An 18,926-nucleotide genomic window follows, 5' to 3' on the forward strand; every position below is an offset into this window, starting at 1 on the left:
ACCTCCATCCTTGGCATGTGCTAAACACTGGGTTTCAAAAGCTATGTGCAGTTAGGTGTGGGTTCCAGTATTAGTTTTTTCTTACATGGATACACATTCCCAAGACTTTGAAACAGAGGGTGAGAAGAGTGCTGTGTCTCTGGGTATCATTCACCGAGCTGCATTAGTAAAAATTGCAATTTTTTTAAAGTCTGCTTGAATTTCAGCTAAGTGATCCTAACTGTGAGGTGCTAACAGCATGACATTTATATGACTGGTGTTAAAACATTTTCACTTCCAGCAGCTTGAACCCATGGCAGGCATTTATATTGCCCTATCCCCACAGTGTTTTGGGAGTGTCTGAGTATGTGGAGCAGATAATTTAATAGTGGCTTAAATAGTTCTCTAGCTCCAAATAAAAAGCAGAACTGTGTGTTATTTACTGAGAGTGTCAGACTTTATGTGACTGGGAGGTTGCACGTACCATGAACTTGTCCTGCAGGGGTATGGAGGGCAGGGCTGTGCTGAAAGGGGCTGCTCCAGTCCCTTGGCCAGGCTGAAAGCCAGGCTGGTGCCAGCAGCTTTCCCTTCTCCCAGCCAGAATGGGTTGCAGCTCAGCAGACATGCATGTGAACTGGGGGAGTGAGAGGGGAGAGGGCAGAGAGCTCTGCAGTGTGGTCTTTATTAACTTGGATTTTTTTTTAATTTAGCTGCCTGACATTTTCCCATGCTTGGAGGAAGTCAGACCTTGACTCATATTTTCCTACTTACTGTTTCTCTACACAGAAGCCTCGCTGTCAACTAACAACTGAATTCGGTTTATTTCTTCTAGCAAAATTAACATTCCCCAACTGATGTACAAGCAGCACGACGCCTTTACGCTGAGGGATGGGTGGCCAGGAGAGCAGGCAGGCCCTTGCAAAGCCCCTGACTAACACCTGGATTGTTTTGCAGACGCAGGGGGCGGGCTCCCCGCGCTCCTCGCCCAGCCACACCATCAGCCGGCCCATCCCCATGCCCATCAGGTCTGCCTCTGCCTGCTCCACCCCGACCCACGCGCCTCAGGACTCTCTGACCGGGGTGGGAGGAGATGTGCAGGAAGCCTTTGCCCAAAGTAAGTCTCATTAACAGCTTGTCCGAGGCACCTGGAGACTGAAGAATCATTATTTCTTGTGGTTTTACTGACTGAATGTACTTGAGCTTTTGAGTTGCGTGCAATGAAACAAAACAAAACAAAAAGTGTCTGTGATGACTGCTTTTTGCTATTGAAAATCAACGTTGTCAGCCATCAAAGCAAGCAGGTAGGCAGAAACTGGACAATGATGGCAATTAATTGAGCTCGGGGTAAGAAGGAATTTTGATTCCTTATCACTGCTCTGTTAACCAGAAAAATTGCTATTGACCTCAGCAGGCATTGTAAGTCTGTTTTAAAAAAAGACTTTGCTGGAAGTAAATGATAAAATCATAGAATTAGTTGAGGTGGAAAGGGCTTTTGTGAGTCACTGTGTCCTTCTGGCCCAAGAAAGAGGGCTTCAAAGTGAGATCAAACCATTCAGGACATTTACCAGCTGACTTCTGGATGGCTCCTGTCACTCATTTTCTCTGTTGCAGTGTTTCACCGTCCTTATTGTGTAAATTCCTTGTCCTTCTATCTGGGTGAAACATCCCTTGATGCAATTTGTGACTGTTGTCCCTTGTCTTTCTGCTTTGGGCCTGAGAAGGATCCAGTTAGACTAGACAGGGATCAAGTCTAAAAGTCTAAGTGAACCCTTTCTTTGCATTTCCAGAAAACTGTCATCACCTTCCCACTTTTTTTTCAAGTAAGAACAAATTTTAAACTGTTTTGAATTTCTAAGGCCATAAATTAAATTATTATGTTGAATAACAGAAAGTGAGTAGTCTGTGTTATCTAAATGAACAAATACTCCTAATTTTTTAATCTGCTCTGTCTAAAATATTTGCATATTTGCATTTCTATGATCCAAATAAGTTTTTTCCCCTCTTTACCCAGCACAAATTAAACATAAGTTTAAATGTAAGCTCAGAAGTTCCTCTGCCACAGTGGAGGCATGCTTCTTCCAGGAACCCAGTTCAGCCCTCTCAGGCACCCTTCCCCTTGATTTTCCTGTGAATTGTGTCTTTTTGTGTGTTTTTTGGCAAGGTTGAATCTGTAATGCAATCAAGAACTTTGTCCTATAGCGCTGGTCAATTCAGGTATTGAACATAGGCATAAGTCCTGGTCTCAACATAACAGGTTGCTGCTAATCTCATTTTCTGTGGCAAAAGAAAAACAGGCAATATGTTTTCCTTTTTTTCTGCTATGAGAAAAATCAAGACAGGCAAAAATATGGAGCCCTAGCTCCTATGCTGTTATGGGACAGCTTCTTCTAGAGTTAAGAGTAAGATAAATAATATTATTTATAATATATAAATAATAAAATATCCATAAACAATGCTAAGTCTGCCTCAGGCAAATGCATTTTAAGTGTAAAAACGTGTTCTGTTCAAGATCAAAAGCAATATAAGAAGTTATGTGATCACATTTTAAAACTGCTGCCTTTGATAAATACCTAGGTTTGTGTCATTATTTACTGCAAGCTCTAGATGGGAAGGTCAAAGCCAAAGAACTTGAAGCCAGCATTCTGTCACATCTTGACATATGACTTTGTGAGGGGGTTGGACTGAGGTTTTATGGCTCCATTCTCTGCTGCACCAACAGAGATCTGCACACATAATGCAGACAAGCCATGGTTAAAGAACGTTTTCTCTTCATTTTTTCCATTTCTCTTTCACAGCATTTGCAATAGTTCAGAGGTATAAATTTGGGAAGACCTTAGAGAGGGAGTGGCTGTCTGTGTGTGTAAGAGAGAGTTTAACTACTATAATTTACATTCCAGTAACTATTTACTAATGGATGCATTAAAAAAAAACCCTCCTCAGGATTTGAGAAACTTTTTAAAATGTATTGGTTTGCATTCAGTAAGTATTAAAAAATCTACAGTAGCCAATTCCTGTAAATAATTGCATTTGGAAGACTAGTGATTCTGTGGAATATATTGATTATTCAGCTATTCAACAATAGTATCTGTGTTTGGGATTTGACAGAGTTAAGCACATGTTACCCACAGACCCCTCCTAAAGAAGGAGTATTCCATGCAGCTCCCAAGAATCTCTCATGATTGATGGTTAAGGGAATATTGCCAGGTTCAGCAGGGAAACACTTCTGGATGCATTATTAGAAAGAGTTTAAAAGCAGCCTGAGGCTGTTTAGAGAAGCAGTAGTGCTTCCTTTATTAAAAAAAAAAAAAAAAACAAGGGGGGCAGGGGAGAGGGAGAGAGAGAGGCAGTAAATTGTAGAATATACAAGAAAGTCCTTGAGCTGCAGGAGAGGCTGAGAGGGAGCAGAGGAGAGAAATCTATATAGTCTTCATGAAAGATGAGGTCAAGTGTGTTTCTTCAACATTTGCCATAATTATCTGGCAAATATCTGGCAATAATGGTGTCATTAAACTGAGCTGTGGGAACTTGGAGAAAACACTTCATTTCTTCCCTCCTCCCCCACAGGCACTGTAAATGAGTTCACGCTGGATTTAATCTTCCAGGCCTAGTCTGCTGGTGTCACCACACAAATGCAAGCTTGATGGCAATGAATAATCTCCACATATCTGGCATTGTGGTTAAATGAAGCATGGGGATTGGCTTCTGCTTTTGCATACAGCATAAGTAAATGAGCCCATTCTGCAGAGAACTCTTCTGCACGTGCCCTTCACAAGGACTTTGATACCCTGAATTATCACAGTGACAGCTTTCAGAGGGGTCACAACTGCTTTCAACAGTAAAACATATGTCATGTGAATAATGGTAACTTGTGCTTTGTCCATCTCTTGCTTCAGGTGCGAGACGAAATTTAAGAAATGATTTGCTGGTGGCAGCAGATTCAATCACCAACACCATGTCTTCTTTGGTAAAAGAACTAAATTCTGGTGAGTGAGGCATATGAGGGGGAATAGTTGCCACAGTGACATCTCACATTTGTATGAAAAAAAGTGGGAGGTAGGAAGATATGTATCTTCAAAACTTTTTATGCTTTTGTTAAAAAAAATCCCTAAGTAACAGCTTTTGGAACTCAGCAGTTCTCAAAGCCATGGATGTAGAGGTGTAGCCGGATACAGTGAAAAATTTGACTGTGATTCCACATGGAGTGAGATTTCACTCTTTAGAAATTAGATTTAGCATAGATCATACAGGACCTGTTGTAAGATGCAGTCTGTAGTATTACCATTAAAATATCCTACCTAATAACTGAGATAAGCAAAAGTTTCAGTATTTGGTCCCACCACATGAAGAAAACTGTAAATTTTGCTAATAGAAGTGGAATAATATGCTTTTAATCACTACAAGGAGATGGTGTTCCTGGTTGGGAAGGCAAAGAAATGCTTAAAGAAATAGGCAAGTGTGCTTTTGTGGAAGTTAAATGGGACTTTTTGCTTTCCAGAAGTGGGCAGCGAGACAGAGAGCAATGTGGATTCGGAGTTTGGCCGGACTCATTTTGATGATCTGGTTCCATCCCCGACATCTGAGAAGGCTTTCCTGGCCCAGATCCACGCCCGCAAGCCGGGATACATCCACAGCGCTGCTGCCACCGGCTCCATCCGCAGTGACATGTGGGTACCTGCCCGGCACCTCCTCCTCATCTCATCCTTCCTCCTCTGAAAGCAGTGTGCAGCGCACAGGAGTTCCTCTCCCTCTCAATTATTTGGGTTAAAAAAAAAAAAGAAAAAAGCATAAATCCAAGTGAGGACTGCTTTGTGGTTACATAGTAGTGGGCTCTGTAAACAATAAAGCCTGGAACTTAGGACTCCCTCAGGAGTGAGCTGTCTCACATCCAGCCTGGAACACTCAGGCAGCATGGAGGCTGTGGGACAGCTGTTTTCCCAAATATGCCCTGCAGTCCTATGTTTATCCAGACTGAGGGACCTGTTGGGGCTCTCTGGAAAAGGAGAAATGTGTAAATGGAAAAGACAAAATGCTTTTCATTGACCTACTCAATTGATGAACAAACAGATTGATTTTTACAATCTGATCCTTCCGTTTAAAGACAATAGGCATCTTTCTAGTTATTTTTAGTTCAGCCTCTTTGTATGAAGTTGTTGAGAACTTTTGTTACTCATTTCCTTAGGGGAATGCCTTCAGCAGAATATGCCCTTTGGTGTACTTCGTGAGAGAGGGAAATAACAGAAGTGTTCTCCACTGCCAGGAAAATACTAACTAGTGGAGCATGTGGTTGGACTAAAAGTATCCCACAGTCCTTATAGATTACAATAAAGGGAAGTTTTATTGACTCTGAATGCCATTCATCTCAGGAGGCTATTTATTAATAATTGTCTTTAGGGTTACAGAAGATGGAGACCCCTATGTCAGAGCAGATGATGAAAATTATGAGAATGACTCTGTCCGCCAGCTGGAGAATGAACTGAAAATGGAGGAGTACCTGAAGCAGAAGCTGCAGGATGAGGCGTACCAGGTGGGAGAAGGACACCAACTGCCCCTGTTTTCCCTCAGTGAGAAAGGATGATGGCCCTCAGGTGTCCAGGGCCATCTAACCAGGCCCGGGCTCTGGGGTGTGATCTCTTCTGGGTTACCAGAGCAGTCACATTCCAAAAGCTGCTGTCAGCCTTACACAGACACACATGCATCCAGCCCATGTGCATATCCAAGAAGACCACATTGCCTGAAGCAGCAGTGATCCATAAGGGTACCAGGGAACCAGGTGGGACAGAACTCCTCTGAGCTTGTTCTCTGCCCATGCCCACCAAGTCACTTAGAGTTTATTCCCCACTACCATAGGTGCTGGATGGTGGTGTCAAGGTGTCCTGCTATTTACTTTGTCTTTTTTTTTTTTCTCCAAAAGAAGAAACATTCATAAGGGTTTCTCCAGTGTGAACTGAAGCTCAGGTGCAGTCTGTGTTACTGTCATTGTCAGAATCTGGAGGTACAGAAAAGAGTCTGGAACAAATTTTGTCCCAGAGAACCAAGTATTCAACAAGCATCTGGTGCAGAGAAGCCTGGGGATTTGTTATTAAACACCTCCCTGAGGAAGCTCTCAAAGGGCATTTGTTTAAGAGTCTAAGCAAAGCAAATATGCCAGGGGGAGGTGGAATTCTGTAGATGCCCATATTCGCATTATGGTCTCCACTTCTACCTGGTGTTGCAGATTATTGCCATGTTTTCCATTGTTCTGACTTGGAATATATGCATTTAAAGTACATTACTTCTTATAAAGTTAGAAGTAGTGTCAGTAGGAGGGAAAACCTAGTTCAATTATTTGGGAGTAGAGCTGAAGCAAGCAAAAATAACTTTGTTTCCACATGGCAATTGGCTCAAATTTGGATGTCACCCCTAAAGAACATATTAAATGGGGTACAAAAACCAAATTAGACGTATTCTGAAAGGCCAGATGTCTGCAAATGAGGTTCAAAATCACTTTATGGGCAGCAATTCTTTATACTGCTGATTTCTAGGAGCTAATAAAATCTATCCTTCTTTTCTGGTAATTTTCCTCTACAGTTCAGTGCTGGTCACTTCAAAGACAATCTGTATCTGACAGGCTTGTTTTGTAATGAAGATTGGCTGCTCTTTTGGTCTTCTTTGTAAAGCTGCTAGGATATGTTAGTATTGCAAAGTTCATTGAGTCTTGTCAAAATTTGAGGTAACTTTGAGGTTGATGTGAACATCTTTTTGTTATTGTTGTTGAGACCTGCTACATTCCCATGGTAGGCTGCCGAAAGTAATTTCATTGCAGAGGTCTTTAAGGACATGACAAAAGGAGCAGGATTGTTTTAGATCATTTACTAAGGCAACAGCAGGTGACTATGGGGAATTGTCAGAACTTTTTATCCAAGATAGGAATGGTTAAAAATCGCAGCCTTATAGCTTCTGAACAGGATGAACAGCTTCTGCTGATGTAATGAAACATAGGTGTCAGTTTAGAGAAGGGGTGCCTAGATAGTCACAGCTGTCAGGCATCAAATAATAAATGTTATTCTTGCTGGTAAAAATTCCATGTTCTTTAGAAAGAACAACAGACTAGTTTGACTGTATTTTGATTGCAGTATGGAAGTGCAATATATGGCAATAGTGTTAATTGAGTTTCATGAGTTACAATGGGATTTTGTACATGCATAAAATTCAGGATGTATGTGCACTGCAAATAAGGGTAGGAGAAGTTATGCATGTCACTTGATGGCACTGGGTGTTACTCTTGCTTCAGTCAAAATAGTTTTTCTGTTGTTTTCCACCAACATTCCCAGGAGAAAGGGAGGAAATTTTCTCCCTGTTAACATCAGAATAAAACTCCTGAATTTAGGTGAGCCAAGACTACACACAAGTGAAGCTTATTCCCCATTGGTTTACATTATTTGTTTCCACCAAGGGACAAAAACAGACAAAAAACCCTGCACACACACACCCTCCCCTGGCCAAAAAAAGGAAAAGCTTTTTTTTTGTCAAAAATATATTCACTGAGGGAACAGAAAGTCCTCATTCTAGGCAAGTTCTGCTCAACAGCATTTTTTCAGAAGAAGTTTTATGATGTACTTTACTGTCTGTGAGATTGTCAGCTCCTATCAGGCAGTGATTTGACAGTAGTGACTTGTAAGTAGAATCTATTTTTAGTTGATACCACAGCCCCAAAGCATGTAATGGCAATGCATGAGAAGTCCTTCCCAGTATGGGTGATGCCATTTAAAATAGGGAATGTGTTTAAAGGAAGGAAGAAAAGGTATTAAGTTAATAGGAACTACTAAGATTAGGAGCTGGTTGGAGTGTGTCATATATTGACCCTGAGATATGTGCTTTAGCATTGGTTGTTCTCTGCAATTTACTGTTTATTTGTGGTATTTCACTCTTCTATCCCTTTTTCTGCTAATATCACTGAGTATCCTAAAAAAGCCACAGCTTACTACTTGGAAAAGCAAAGGAAAATTGGAAAATTTCTGTTTAGGGTATCCTGTTGAACAGAGGCCAGGTCAACTATTCTCATTTGCATCAAACCATTGGAATTTATTACAAGCTGTTTTACTGTTTGTACTCACATATACACTGCATTCATCTGGATTGCCAAAGAAAGCCAGAAGCTGTAGCTATCGTAATGCAATTGTCAGCTGAAAAAATCTGCAAGGAGGAACTCCTACTAAGGGTGCAGAATGGTCACCTCAGTAACAATCTGGTAACCATTTTTATGTTATTAAATGTCTCACTTCGTGTAAAATCAGCACATCTAGAAAAACATGTAGATGTAGTGTAGCATGAAAGATGGTTGGCCCAAACCCACTCTTGTTATTTTGTGTCACCTTGTCTCCAAGAAAGATTTTTGTGCTGAACTCTAAATTAGTATAAAAAAGCCAAGATACACAGGGAAATCAGGGACATGAAACCTTAGAGGAGGCTTCTTTTTCTCTCTTTTTTTTTAAGCATGTTGTAAATAACAAGTATCTGTATCAGAAAAAAACTCAAACACATTTAATGCACAAGTGTAAATGCTAACAGCGTGTATCCTCCCACATCTGTTTCCACTTTTGTTCTTGGTACAGTCTTTTGCTGATATGTTGTGTAAGACAGTTTTCACTGGGTTTATTTTCTGGGTCCCTAATTGCTCCCTTTATTTCTAGGCTTGTGCATGGCTTTTTTCAGAATAATACACTGCCTGGCTGCTCACGGGCTTAATTTGTCATCTTCCTGTTTTCTGTCCTTTGTTATCTACAGGTCAGTTTGCAAAGTTGAGTGCAATATTCTTCTCTCTCCTCTCAAGTAAGTATTATTATAATTTAGAAGAAAGTTTGGAATTAATCCCCATAATAAACATTTCAGTTGCAATGTATCTTGTGGCGCCTGAATGTATGTGACAATGCTGTTCTTTCTCCTTTTAACCTGTGTTGGGGTACCTTGGAATCTCTCTGAATCACTTCTAATTTATGGATCTGTAGTCCTAGTCCCAAGGATTCCTGTTAAGCTGTCAAGGATTCCTGTTAACCCTTTTTATGTTTTTCCTTTGTTGACCATCAGAGTGAGAATGTGAGCTTTTCATCTCTGGGGATGATGACAAATATATTAACCAGTACAGAGAAGCCTTGTCCAGGAGATAAGGAATGAGATTACATTTCAAGAGACCTGAGTTTAATTCCATTCAATGCTTTAGTCTTCCTAGGATAACTGAAATAAATAATTTCTTATGAGATCAGAACATCTACTCTAGTGTGTGAAAGAAGACTTACACAAACATTAAAGAAAGCAATCCACCAGCTGCTTAACCACAGAGGTGTCCTCAGATGTCTCGTGGAAGTTTAAAAAGCCCCAAATAGTGGAAGGCACTCAGCTACTGGATAGAAGCTGGTAGTTCAAAAATATGGCAAGATCTGTAAATTCCCTGCTGTCCCATTGATGCCTTAGGATTTTAGTTTTTATATTTTTCATATATTTGTAATCCTGCAGTTCTTTAGTGTGTAACTCTAAACTCCATATGGAGCTACTGTCTTCCCATTTTGGTCAGACAAAACAATTCCTCTCTAGGCCTGGGAATCAATAACACCTCACTGCCTCAGGCCCCAAGAGATGTAAACAGAAGTGAGTTGGAGCTGAGCAAACTTGGGGTAAATGACTTCATTACCTGAAGCTGTAATTGGAAAATTAACGCCCAGTTTGCAAATGGACCACACTTATAAAAGTGTGAAAACTCACGACCTGTCATCCATTTTTTGGGTATAGCCCTGGAGGGCTTAATCTGCCTGAAATGTACCTGAAGGCACTTCAATAAATATAACAGCTTTTTATTCCCTTAGTTTTGCCTGACCTCTGTTTCTAGGTAGCCCCAACAAGGCATCACCATATTGAGGGCATGTTTCTTACATGTGCCAACCTCACAGTTGCAGCACTGAGGTTACTGCCAAGTTCAGCAATTGTGTTTTTCCTCGGGAAGACAGACAACATCTATTTTTGTGAAGTAGCCTGTAACTCTGAACATTTGCCCAGGAAATGGGAGGCCATGCCTTTCTTCTTGCCTCATCTGAAGCCATGGACTCTGCATTTCTGGCTCTCCAGGAGAGTGCAGTGCCCAGCTGTGAAGATGGCAGTGAGATAGTGCTGTCCATCCTGCTGAGACTCTGAACCATGGGATGATGGGGAGGGAAAGGGAGGAGAAATCAGAATAGGGATCTGATTCCGGTCTGCAGACTGAGCCTCTTCCTCAAAGCCAGAGCTGAAAGCAAGCAGAGGTCAACAATCAAATGGACACTGGAGCTTGGGCAGGGTCATGTTCAGATGAGCAAAACCAGTGAACTAGCCTGTGCCAACTCTAACAGGAACTCACGTTGTTAAATTTTGTGTGTCATGTTTTATCCTAGACCTCCTCATTTATATGGCAGTTTTGATGGTAAAACTTGACCCTGATTCAATGGGTTTGTGTCTTCTGATGACAGTGAAATTTGACTGTTAAAATGTGTACCTTGTGAAAGCAGCTGCTAAAGGGTATTTCCAAGGCATCTGTCTTAGTGTCTCTTGCAGCTGAAGCAGAATAACTGGATGTGAAAAGCAAATAAACTGCAATACCCAGAGTACTATAAACACCAAATAACTGCTCATAAAAATTCTCCTAACATTGCTCCTCGGGTTACATTCATTTTCTCAGTAGTCTTGTTAAAAACATGAGCCATGTAAAGTTCCCTAAACATTTACTGCCGGCAGAATAAGTTTCCTTACTCTGTTTTGGTGCATTTGTCAGTTTTAGATCAGGTCATGTGAAAGGAAAGTAGATATTTCAACAACAATTTGTATGTATAACAATGTATATAGTGGAAATTTTGTATATAAGTGAATATAATTACAATTTGCAATAATAAATTAAAAAATCCCTTTTTAATTAGAATTACAAAACTCAGACAATTCTATATAAGGTTTCCTTTTTTTTTGGGAAGTAGTGTTAACATAGTGATGTGGGGAAACATACTGCCCTGGAAGCCTGGCTTTCTTGAAAATCTGTATCCCATCTCGAATTAGCAGATATCTGAGACTGAGATACTGTCTCATCTCCTGAATGATTCGAAACCTTGTCAAAAAGAAAGATTTTGATAGTGAAATTCTTCGTAGCTCCCAGGGTAGCCTTCTGGCCAGTACCAAAGAGTGTAACATTCCCAGGAGCTAGAAAAGCCCAACCCTAACAGAAATGAGCATCCAAAACTGGTGGACTTGGCACTTCACCTATATCCACAAGAACAAAATGCATTATGGTACATTATGATAAATCCATCTTCACATGGTAAGTGAATCTTCTCAAGATTCACTCTGTTGTGAATATGGAAGTCTGTTATATCTTGTGTATTTTATTTGGTACTTACCTTTCACAGCACTGGAAAAATAACTTCAAAATAGTTTATACTACTCATAGTATCTAAAGTGCTTTTACAGTTTCCATTGGGTTCTTGCTTGAAGCTTAGAAGGTACATGGATATTTTTATTTCTAAGCCCTTATTCATTCAATAGTGATACCAATACAGCTGATATGGCCCTAGGTGGCCATAGGAAGTAGAAAGTCAGCAGACTTTCTTACACCAGTATTATGTTTGTGCTTATTAAAAAAAAAAAAAAGGGGGGGGGTGGAATTAGATCAGTTTATTGTAGCTCCTTGTGATATTGCTGCTGATGGCCAGCCACAGAGTTTTGTTCATTTCCTCATTCATCTGAAGTTGATGGTGTTTAATTGATGATTTTTGCAATCTATTTGCATCTTTAAAAGTGCTGTGTACAATTTTCCAGAATTGATTTGAAATAGCATCTAGTATATAACAAATTCCCAATAGAACAAGTGATTCCAGTAATAGATAGAAAATAATTTGTGTTTTCAAATTACTTTTTATGTTAAATATGCTTGTTTTATTTTTAGTAAAGAAGCAGAGTGAATTTGAGCTTGTTCTCAGCAGGTACTAGGCAGATCTTGACATTAGGTGAAACTCTGATATTATTTTACCTTTATCCCCTTGATAGCATTTGGTTTTTTGCCAAGGGCAGCCAATGGGAGCAGAAATCTTGCATTTCAGAGACTGGTTGAGAAGTTGTCATTTTCAATTAATTGCAGTTGTCTCATGCAGTGGACATGTCCTCACAAGACCTACAATTTCCTAGATTTTTCTAAAGCTGTGCTTTCTTAGTGCTGGCACACATTTGAATTGGTCATGCCTAATTCATGTATGTGCATTATTAAAACAGGGGAGAAGGTGTGAAAAGCTAATAGAAATCAGACCTAAGGCATCCACTGAGAGGGAGTGCAGAGAGGAGGCTTTATTGCAGATTTTGTTCTCAGATTTTGACTGTGATTTTCCCTCTCTTGACAAAATTTAATAATTTCAGTTAAAGATTGAGTTCCATTCCCACTCTCTCAAAACCTTGTAACATGAACTGTTGTGGGATCTGAGGCTTTGGGTGTCTTGGGGAGACATTTTCCATTGCAGAAGTGACTGAATGGTTTCTATTGAAACAGGTGGAATTTTTTTTCAAACACTAAGACCCCAAATCCTCTCAAGTGTTTTATATTAATGTATTCTTTAAAAATGCCATGTATTCAACTTGACTGTTTTTCCAGGGCAGAATTCATGTTGAGTAACATTTTCATCTTTTTCTCATCTCTTGCCATTTTTTTTGAACCTCTGTTTTCATGTTTCCCAGCAGAGATTAAGAACACATCAGATGTCAGGTGATAAAACCCAAGGGAGAGTGTTGTCAGTCTAGTCCAGTCTTTTTTGGTTTTTTCTTGAGCAAATACATAAAAGCCAGCATTATCTGGACCATTCCATTTGCAAATAACAGGAGGATAACAGCACAGTAATTTTCAAAAATGTCTGCTATATTCACTCAGCTATGTTTTGGTTTTCTTTTTGGTTTATTTTTCTCCCTAAGTCCTCCTCTTCTTAGCAGGTAGGTGTAAAAAACACTGTAAAAAAACTGTGACCAAGTAATCAGGGAAGAAGGAGCTTAAATTTGTGAATTCAGTTCTAAAATTACACAAGTGATAAGGATGTTTTTTGAAAAATCACTGAATGGCAAGTAACAGAAAAGAAGCTGTGGATTAAGTAAAAGAAGAAGTCTAGAAACAGTTTTATATAATGAAAAATCATAAGAATCTTAAATTGGAATTAATTTTGGCACTTCCAAAATGTCGCAGTGAATTTAGAGCTCTGAGGTTCATTAGTACTCATTATCTCTTGTAGGAAAATATCTCTATCCCTGTAGGAAAATATCTCTGTCCTGGCTGTGAAACAGAGAGAAGCCTGGGGAGAATTTAGAATAACCCTTCCCACAATCCACCAAAGGGAAGTAATTTATCCAGAAAATAGGAAGCAAACCCAAATACTTAGCATTGCTGTCAGTGTGTCTTAATGCATCCCATGTTTCACAAGCCGCTCTTATTTTACTCTTGTGGTTTATAATGGTACCATCACAAAATATGACACGTTCCTATATTTTTGTATATTAGGAAAAACGTTGTCACCAAAAGGGTTGCCAAGCATTGGAACAGGCTGCCCAAGGAAGTGGTTGAGTCACCATCCCTGGAGATATTTGAAAGGCATGTGGATGTGGCACTTGGGGACATGGTTTAGTGGTGACGCTTGGCAGTGCTGGGTTAATGGCTGGTCTGAATAATCTTTTCCACCTTAAAGGATACTATTATTTACATAACCCTGAAGCTGATTCAGTAAAAGTCAGTCTCAGACAGCTGAGAACTGACCTCTTCCATGCCTTTGATTTGCATTTTTTTGTCTGAATTGTGAAGAGCAAAGTGTTCCTTTGCTAAGATTACCAAATTAGTTTGCAGACTTAAGTACAGGTGCCTGTCTGATTTTAGAAGATATCATTTAAGATGTACCTCAGAAATTTTTTATTAAACTCTCACTAGACTTGAACTGCAGGTTTCCTTTGCACTTATCAACAAAATGTTAATGCTTGTCTTTTGTAACCATCTGACACAAGGAGACACTAAATTAGGATCATGATACCATTTGGCATGCTTAGGTATTAAGGAATGGGGTGGAAGTGTTTGTGCTTGAATAATTAAGACAATCAAATGGTCTCAGGAAGGGGAAGCAGCAAACTAAACTACCTGACCTTTCTTCATTCATCAGATTTAATTTAACTATTTTTGCCAGAGTAATTTGCATTTCATCTCCCATCTTTTAGGCCAGCTTTATGCGTGAGTGGAGTAGGAAAGAATTTGTGTGTGGGGAGTGGTATATTATGCTGGGATTATTGTATCTCATGCAATACAGATTGGTTTTCTCTCTAAGGTAGTTCAAAAGAAAAATGAATTAGTTCCTTTACTTAGGAAGGGTCAAGTGTGTAAACAGTGCCCTTACAAGAAATGTTCCAGAAGCAGAACAGAATTGCAGTATAGCCTGTCTGTAGATCCTGACATTGTTCTGAGAAGAAGCAGTAGTAACCTATCAAGCATTTTCTATGACCATCTAAAACTTGATGCCTCTTCTGTAGGAATTTAACATACTCTGTAGGAATTTAACATACTCACTGATGCTTCAGCATACAGAGGAGCACAGGCAAAAACTGTGCACCAGTGGACTAGGCTGTTCATGAGCTGTAGCACCCAAAATCATCCTTTTAAGTAACTAGAGGTTTTCTTAGACACAGTAAAACATACAAGATATTTACATGTGAGGGGAGGCTCATGATGGTGAGTAGCTGTAAATCAAGTGGCTGAACACTGCACAAGGTGGATGAACCATGGTTTCACTTTCAATAGTCTGTTTATAGAGTGAGCTGGAAAGGGAAAGTGGAAGGGAAAATGGGAACGCTGCAAGTCTGTGTCAGTGCAGACTGAGTTTCCCCAAGGTCCCACAGCAGAGCAGGCAGCAACAGAGCAGGAAACTTCCCTTGTCTTCCTGCCCATGACAAGGGAATTTTCCAACTTCCCACATGGCCTGTAAGTTTCTGTTTACAGCTCAGATACCTATAGCTCACCTAGGTAGAATGGCTTTTTTCCTTTTTTAACTCCTTGAGGGATAACCACAGGAGTTGGCCAGCTTCCTTTTTCTCTCAATGAAGCAGCAGTCAGAGGCTTTACTTGCTCTGCCTGCATGAATGCAGCATGTTAAACTAGCACTCTTTAAAAAAAAAATCTTCCATAAATTCTTTAAAAACCTTCCATAAATGTTTCTCAACAGGGAAGCTGCAGTCAGACAGACAATGAAAGCTACGTGAGAACTGATGATGAGGAGAGCTGCTTTCGGACAGATGATGAAGAAAACTCAGCTGCGAACTTCACAGAAGAGTGGAACCAAGAGGTGCAGCGTCTCTTGACGAAAAAATCACATAACTAATTCTGAGGACTGTAGCACAGTACTTTTGTTCTAAGAGTTGTAGTTTGTAGATGTGTGTTTTTTGACAACAAGACTTTTGTTTAAAGCTAACTTATATTAGCTACATCTTCTGTAACATGGCTCATTACTGGCGAAGCAAACAGACTGACGCACGTGCTGCTGTCACACACGGCGGCGCTGTTAATAACTCACGTGAACCCTTTGCACATGATATTGAACCTGTTCAGTTTACAATGACAATACTGTTTATAGTTAGAAATTTGATTTCTGAATACTTTAAGATTTTAGTAGATTGGTTTACTATACACTGTACTTTTTTTTTTTCCACAGGAGAAATAAAAAGCGACAATTATGCATTTAACACTGAACGATGATACTCCTGAGTGTATATATCTAGTAGCCCAAAAACAAAGTACCAGACTATATTTGCAATTTGTTTGCAAGTCTTTAAATTAAGGCTTATACAAAATGTACTAAAATAATAATAATATAATTAATAATAATAATAATAAACTTCTCTAATTTAGGGCTAATGTGTAACTTAGGAATGTTTCTTTCAAAATAGTCTAACAAATCAGCCATAGAAGTTAGTGTAAATATTTTTTTTCCAAATAGATATCATATACAAAAGGTGACATTCAAATGATATAGAATCTAGTTTTTAAATCAGCACAGATCTTCTTAAAACTGTGAACTATGTTTTGAAATACTCGTTGCTAAAGCTGTTTATAAACCACAGGTGCCATAAGATCCCTGAACTGACTGATGTTACGTATAATCCTCCATGGTATTGTTTCATTGATGTTTTAGCTTTAGTAAGCATGTGTTCAACAAACCAGCTCTTTCCATCTCTCTGCCCCTCCTCTTTCTCCCCGCCCCCTACCATTATGTTATTTTCGAGGCCTTCAGCTTTAAATGTACAGGCTTAAAGTGCGCTTGCAACTGTTTCCTTTTGATTTCCGAATGTGTACTGCCTTAGCCAGCCACCAGATGTTCTGCATGCCCTCTTGGAAATGTGTGGTGAGACTCTTTCAGAGCTGGATGGAGAAATAGCACTCAGTGAAAAGCACAAGAAGAGCAGTGGGTTCTTGCAAAAGGACAGGCATACAGTTACAGAATGTTTCGTCCAGTTTAGTATTTTTCCAGTATCAAGGCATTTCAGGAGAAAGGGGACTGACATGGCCATTAGGCAGGGTTAGGCAGTGAGGCTTCTGGCTAAAAAGTGTTTGCTCTGCTGTGACCACAAACCTACAGATACTCCTGAGCAGGCGTTGACACAAACTAGCATCAACTGCTCCCCAGAGCACCCTGCTCCAAAACAAAGGTGGCACCTCCATGGCACATGGCACTGCCATGCAGAGGAACCAGAGCCAGGCCAGGGACAGCTGGAGCAGCAGCAGGCCAGGGACACCAGGAGGTGTTCCATGCTGGCCACCTGAGCTGTGCAGTGTTAGCTCAGGGCCGCCTCTGTGCCAAGGTAACTTTACTGCCCTAATGCAAGACTGGGCTTCCAGTGCCTGGCTGACCTGAAGTGACACTGTCTAACAGCCCTGAACACAGTGGTGTTTCATACAGATATTTCACACCAGCACAGTTTGCCTACAGCAAGTGATGAGATACCCATCTAAAGCAGGTTACCGTGGCTTGTCTGTCCTTGCTTTCATGGTGACGTGGATGTGTGCTGCCGTGTTTACATGAGATTGCTATGTAGCTCGACCCAGTAAGTCCACTTGTTTGCATGCATTCTCCAGGCTCGTGGCTGTTTGCCTGGGCACTATGTGTTAGGGAATGAGTATCTGTATGGAAGAGCTGCTGCCATTTCACTTTCATATCATTTTATTGTGTATGCAGATCTCTTGTCTGTATATCCTTGCATACCTGGGCTTGCTCTCAGACATCCAAATGCATACTAAGGGATCCAGATATCTTCATGTAAGCTTTTCATTTTTGCAGTCACTGGTCTTTGCTCCTGGGTATGTGCCATCCTGGCAAGGCAGGCACCATATCCTCCACTGTCCCCTCTTCCAGCCTCCTCTCAGGAATGAGTTAGCCTCCACTAGTGCCTAGCACTCCATGTTTTAAGCTACTCCAGTGAACCTGTAGACATTGCTGTCAGCTCAGGACTCCAGGCAAGCATTTCCTGAACAGGGAGAAAACAAGCTAGAACACAGCTATGTGCAATGGCTGATTAATTCAACCCATGTCGTGTTTAACTGTGCCCAAAGTAATAGATCCCTCTCATCACCTTAATGTCCGCGTGCTCATTGTTACTACGCTTAAAATAGATGCACTAGCCTAAATCCAGTGCAAGAGCTTCTGAACCAGGAGTAAGAACTGAAGTTGACTAATCAAGCACCTTTCTTTTAGGCTGGTGTCAACAGGGTGATCCCTTAGGAGTTCTGGGTCCCTTATGCCCTGGAGCTCTGAGATGAAGCACCTCTTACTTAGCTCTGCAAATGTCTATTTTAAGCATTTTCCCAACTGTTAAGCTGGCTGCATTTTCACCCAGCTGGTCTTTGTCTGTTTGTTGACTATTATTTTGGTTATGGTTTGCGGTCATTAAAACAAACAGAGTTACAGAAGAGGTCCCTGGTACGGCCCTTTTCTAAATTACCCATGGCCCGCCACAACCATCAAAGCTCCGGGTGGTTTTGCTGTCACTGGAGGAAAACCAGTGGTTTGGAATCAGGAGACAGGGATGTGAAGATATATAGGGTCCTTGAATGTCCAAAGCGAAGGTGGAGAATGGGTTGTCTGTAAGTAGTAATGTTAACTAAACTGCATAAAAAGGTGTGTGGCCTTTGTTGTGATATAATATGTATTTTCTTATATGCATGAGCCAAATTGTTGCATCATAATTTATCATAAGTGTGTCCGCCTTTACTTTCAGTCGTCACCTTCTCCCATTCTTATTGGTTCTTGGCAATTACTGTAGATAGACCTTGTAAATATTGCAACCTCAGGTTGCTGTGATCACACTGGTTCAATTCAGCAGACGGAGCTGTGAACAACAAGCACTCCACAGTGTCCTGAAGAATAAAGGGCATTTTTACCTTTGAACCAAAAAACAACAAAAAAAAGTACGAAGAGTTACATCTTGAGGCTACTAACTGCAACGCATTTTTAAAACACTGTACTTGACACCACTTGAGACAGATGCAGAGACACTAAAAATGTCACGATATTCATTGGTATTGTAACAGAACTGCTATTGTATGGGGTTTTTGTATTGCTGTTCAGTATTGTTTTGTGTGTGTGTTGGAACCTACTGGGGACATGTTATATTTTGAAGTGATTAAACTATTTAATTGTGTGTCTATATTTTGGAATGGAATTATTTCTTCATTAAAAAGATTTTTAAAAGGAATTTATGGAGCATCGTATTTGTGGCTTATTTTGGTTTTCAATGTGCTGTTTCATGGAGCCCAAACAGCATTTTTTCCAGTAGAGAAGGAAAGTGTGTCCCTGTGGTGCAGCAATTAGTCTTTGTCTCCTCCACCATGTCATGACAGAAGCCCCTCCACCACCTTCCACAGCACTTTGAACTTGGTACTGAGCAGCACCTGCTTTCAG

The 18,926-nt window shown here is 40.3% G+C and overlaps 1 protein-coding gene across 1 annotated transcript in view; it reads left to right on the top strand.

The window, feature by feature from the left end:
- Positions 1 to 18,720, top strand: part of DTNA (dystrobrevin alpha) — a 223,754-nt gene extending 205,034 nt beyond the window's left edge. The window contains exons 19-23 of the mRNA XM_059484235.1: positions 934 to 1,093; positions 3,873 to 3,962; positions 4,475 to 4,643; positions 5,371 to 5,503; positions 15,198 to 18,720. Coding sequence (XP_059340218.1) covers positions 934 to 1,093; positions 3,873 to 3,962; positions 4,475 to 4,643; positions 5,371 to 5,503; positions 15,198 to 15,353 — 708 coding nt within the window. The 3' untranslated portion in view covers positions 15,354 to 18,720. The remainder of the gene's footprint in view (positions 1 to 933; positions 1,094 to 3,872; positions 3,963 to 4,474; positions 4,644 to 5,370; positions 5,504 to 15,197) is intronic.
- The last annotated feature ends 206 nt before the right edge of the window (positions 18,721 to 18,926 follow it).

This window comes from Ammospiza nelsoni, chromosome 1 (genome assembly GCF_027579445.1).
Source record: "Ammospiza nelsoni isolate bAmmNel1 chromosome 1, bAmmNel1.pri, whole genome shotgun sequence".
NCBI lineage: Eukaryota > Metazoa > Chordata > Aves > Passeriformes > Passerellidae > Ammospiza > Ammospiza nelsoni.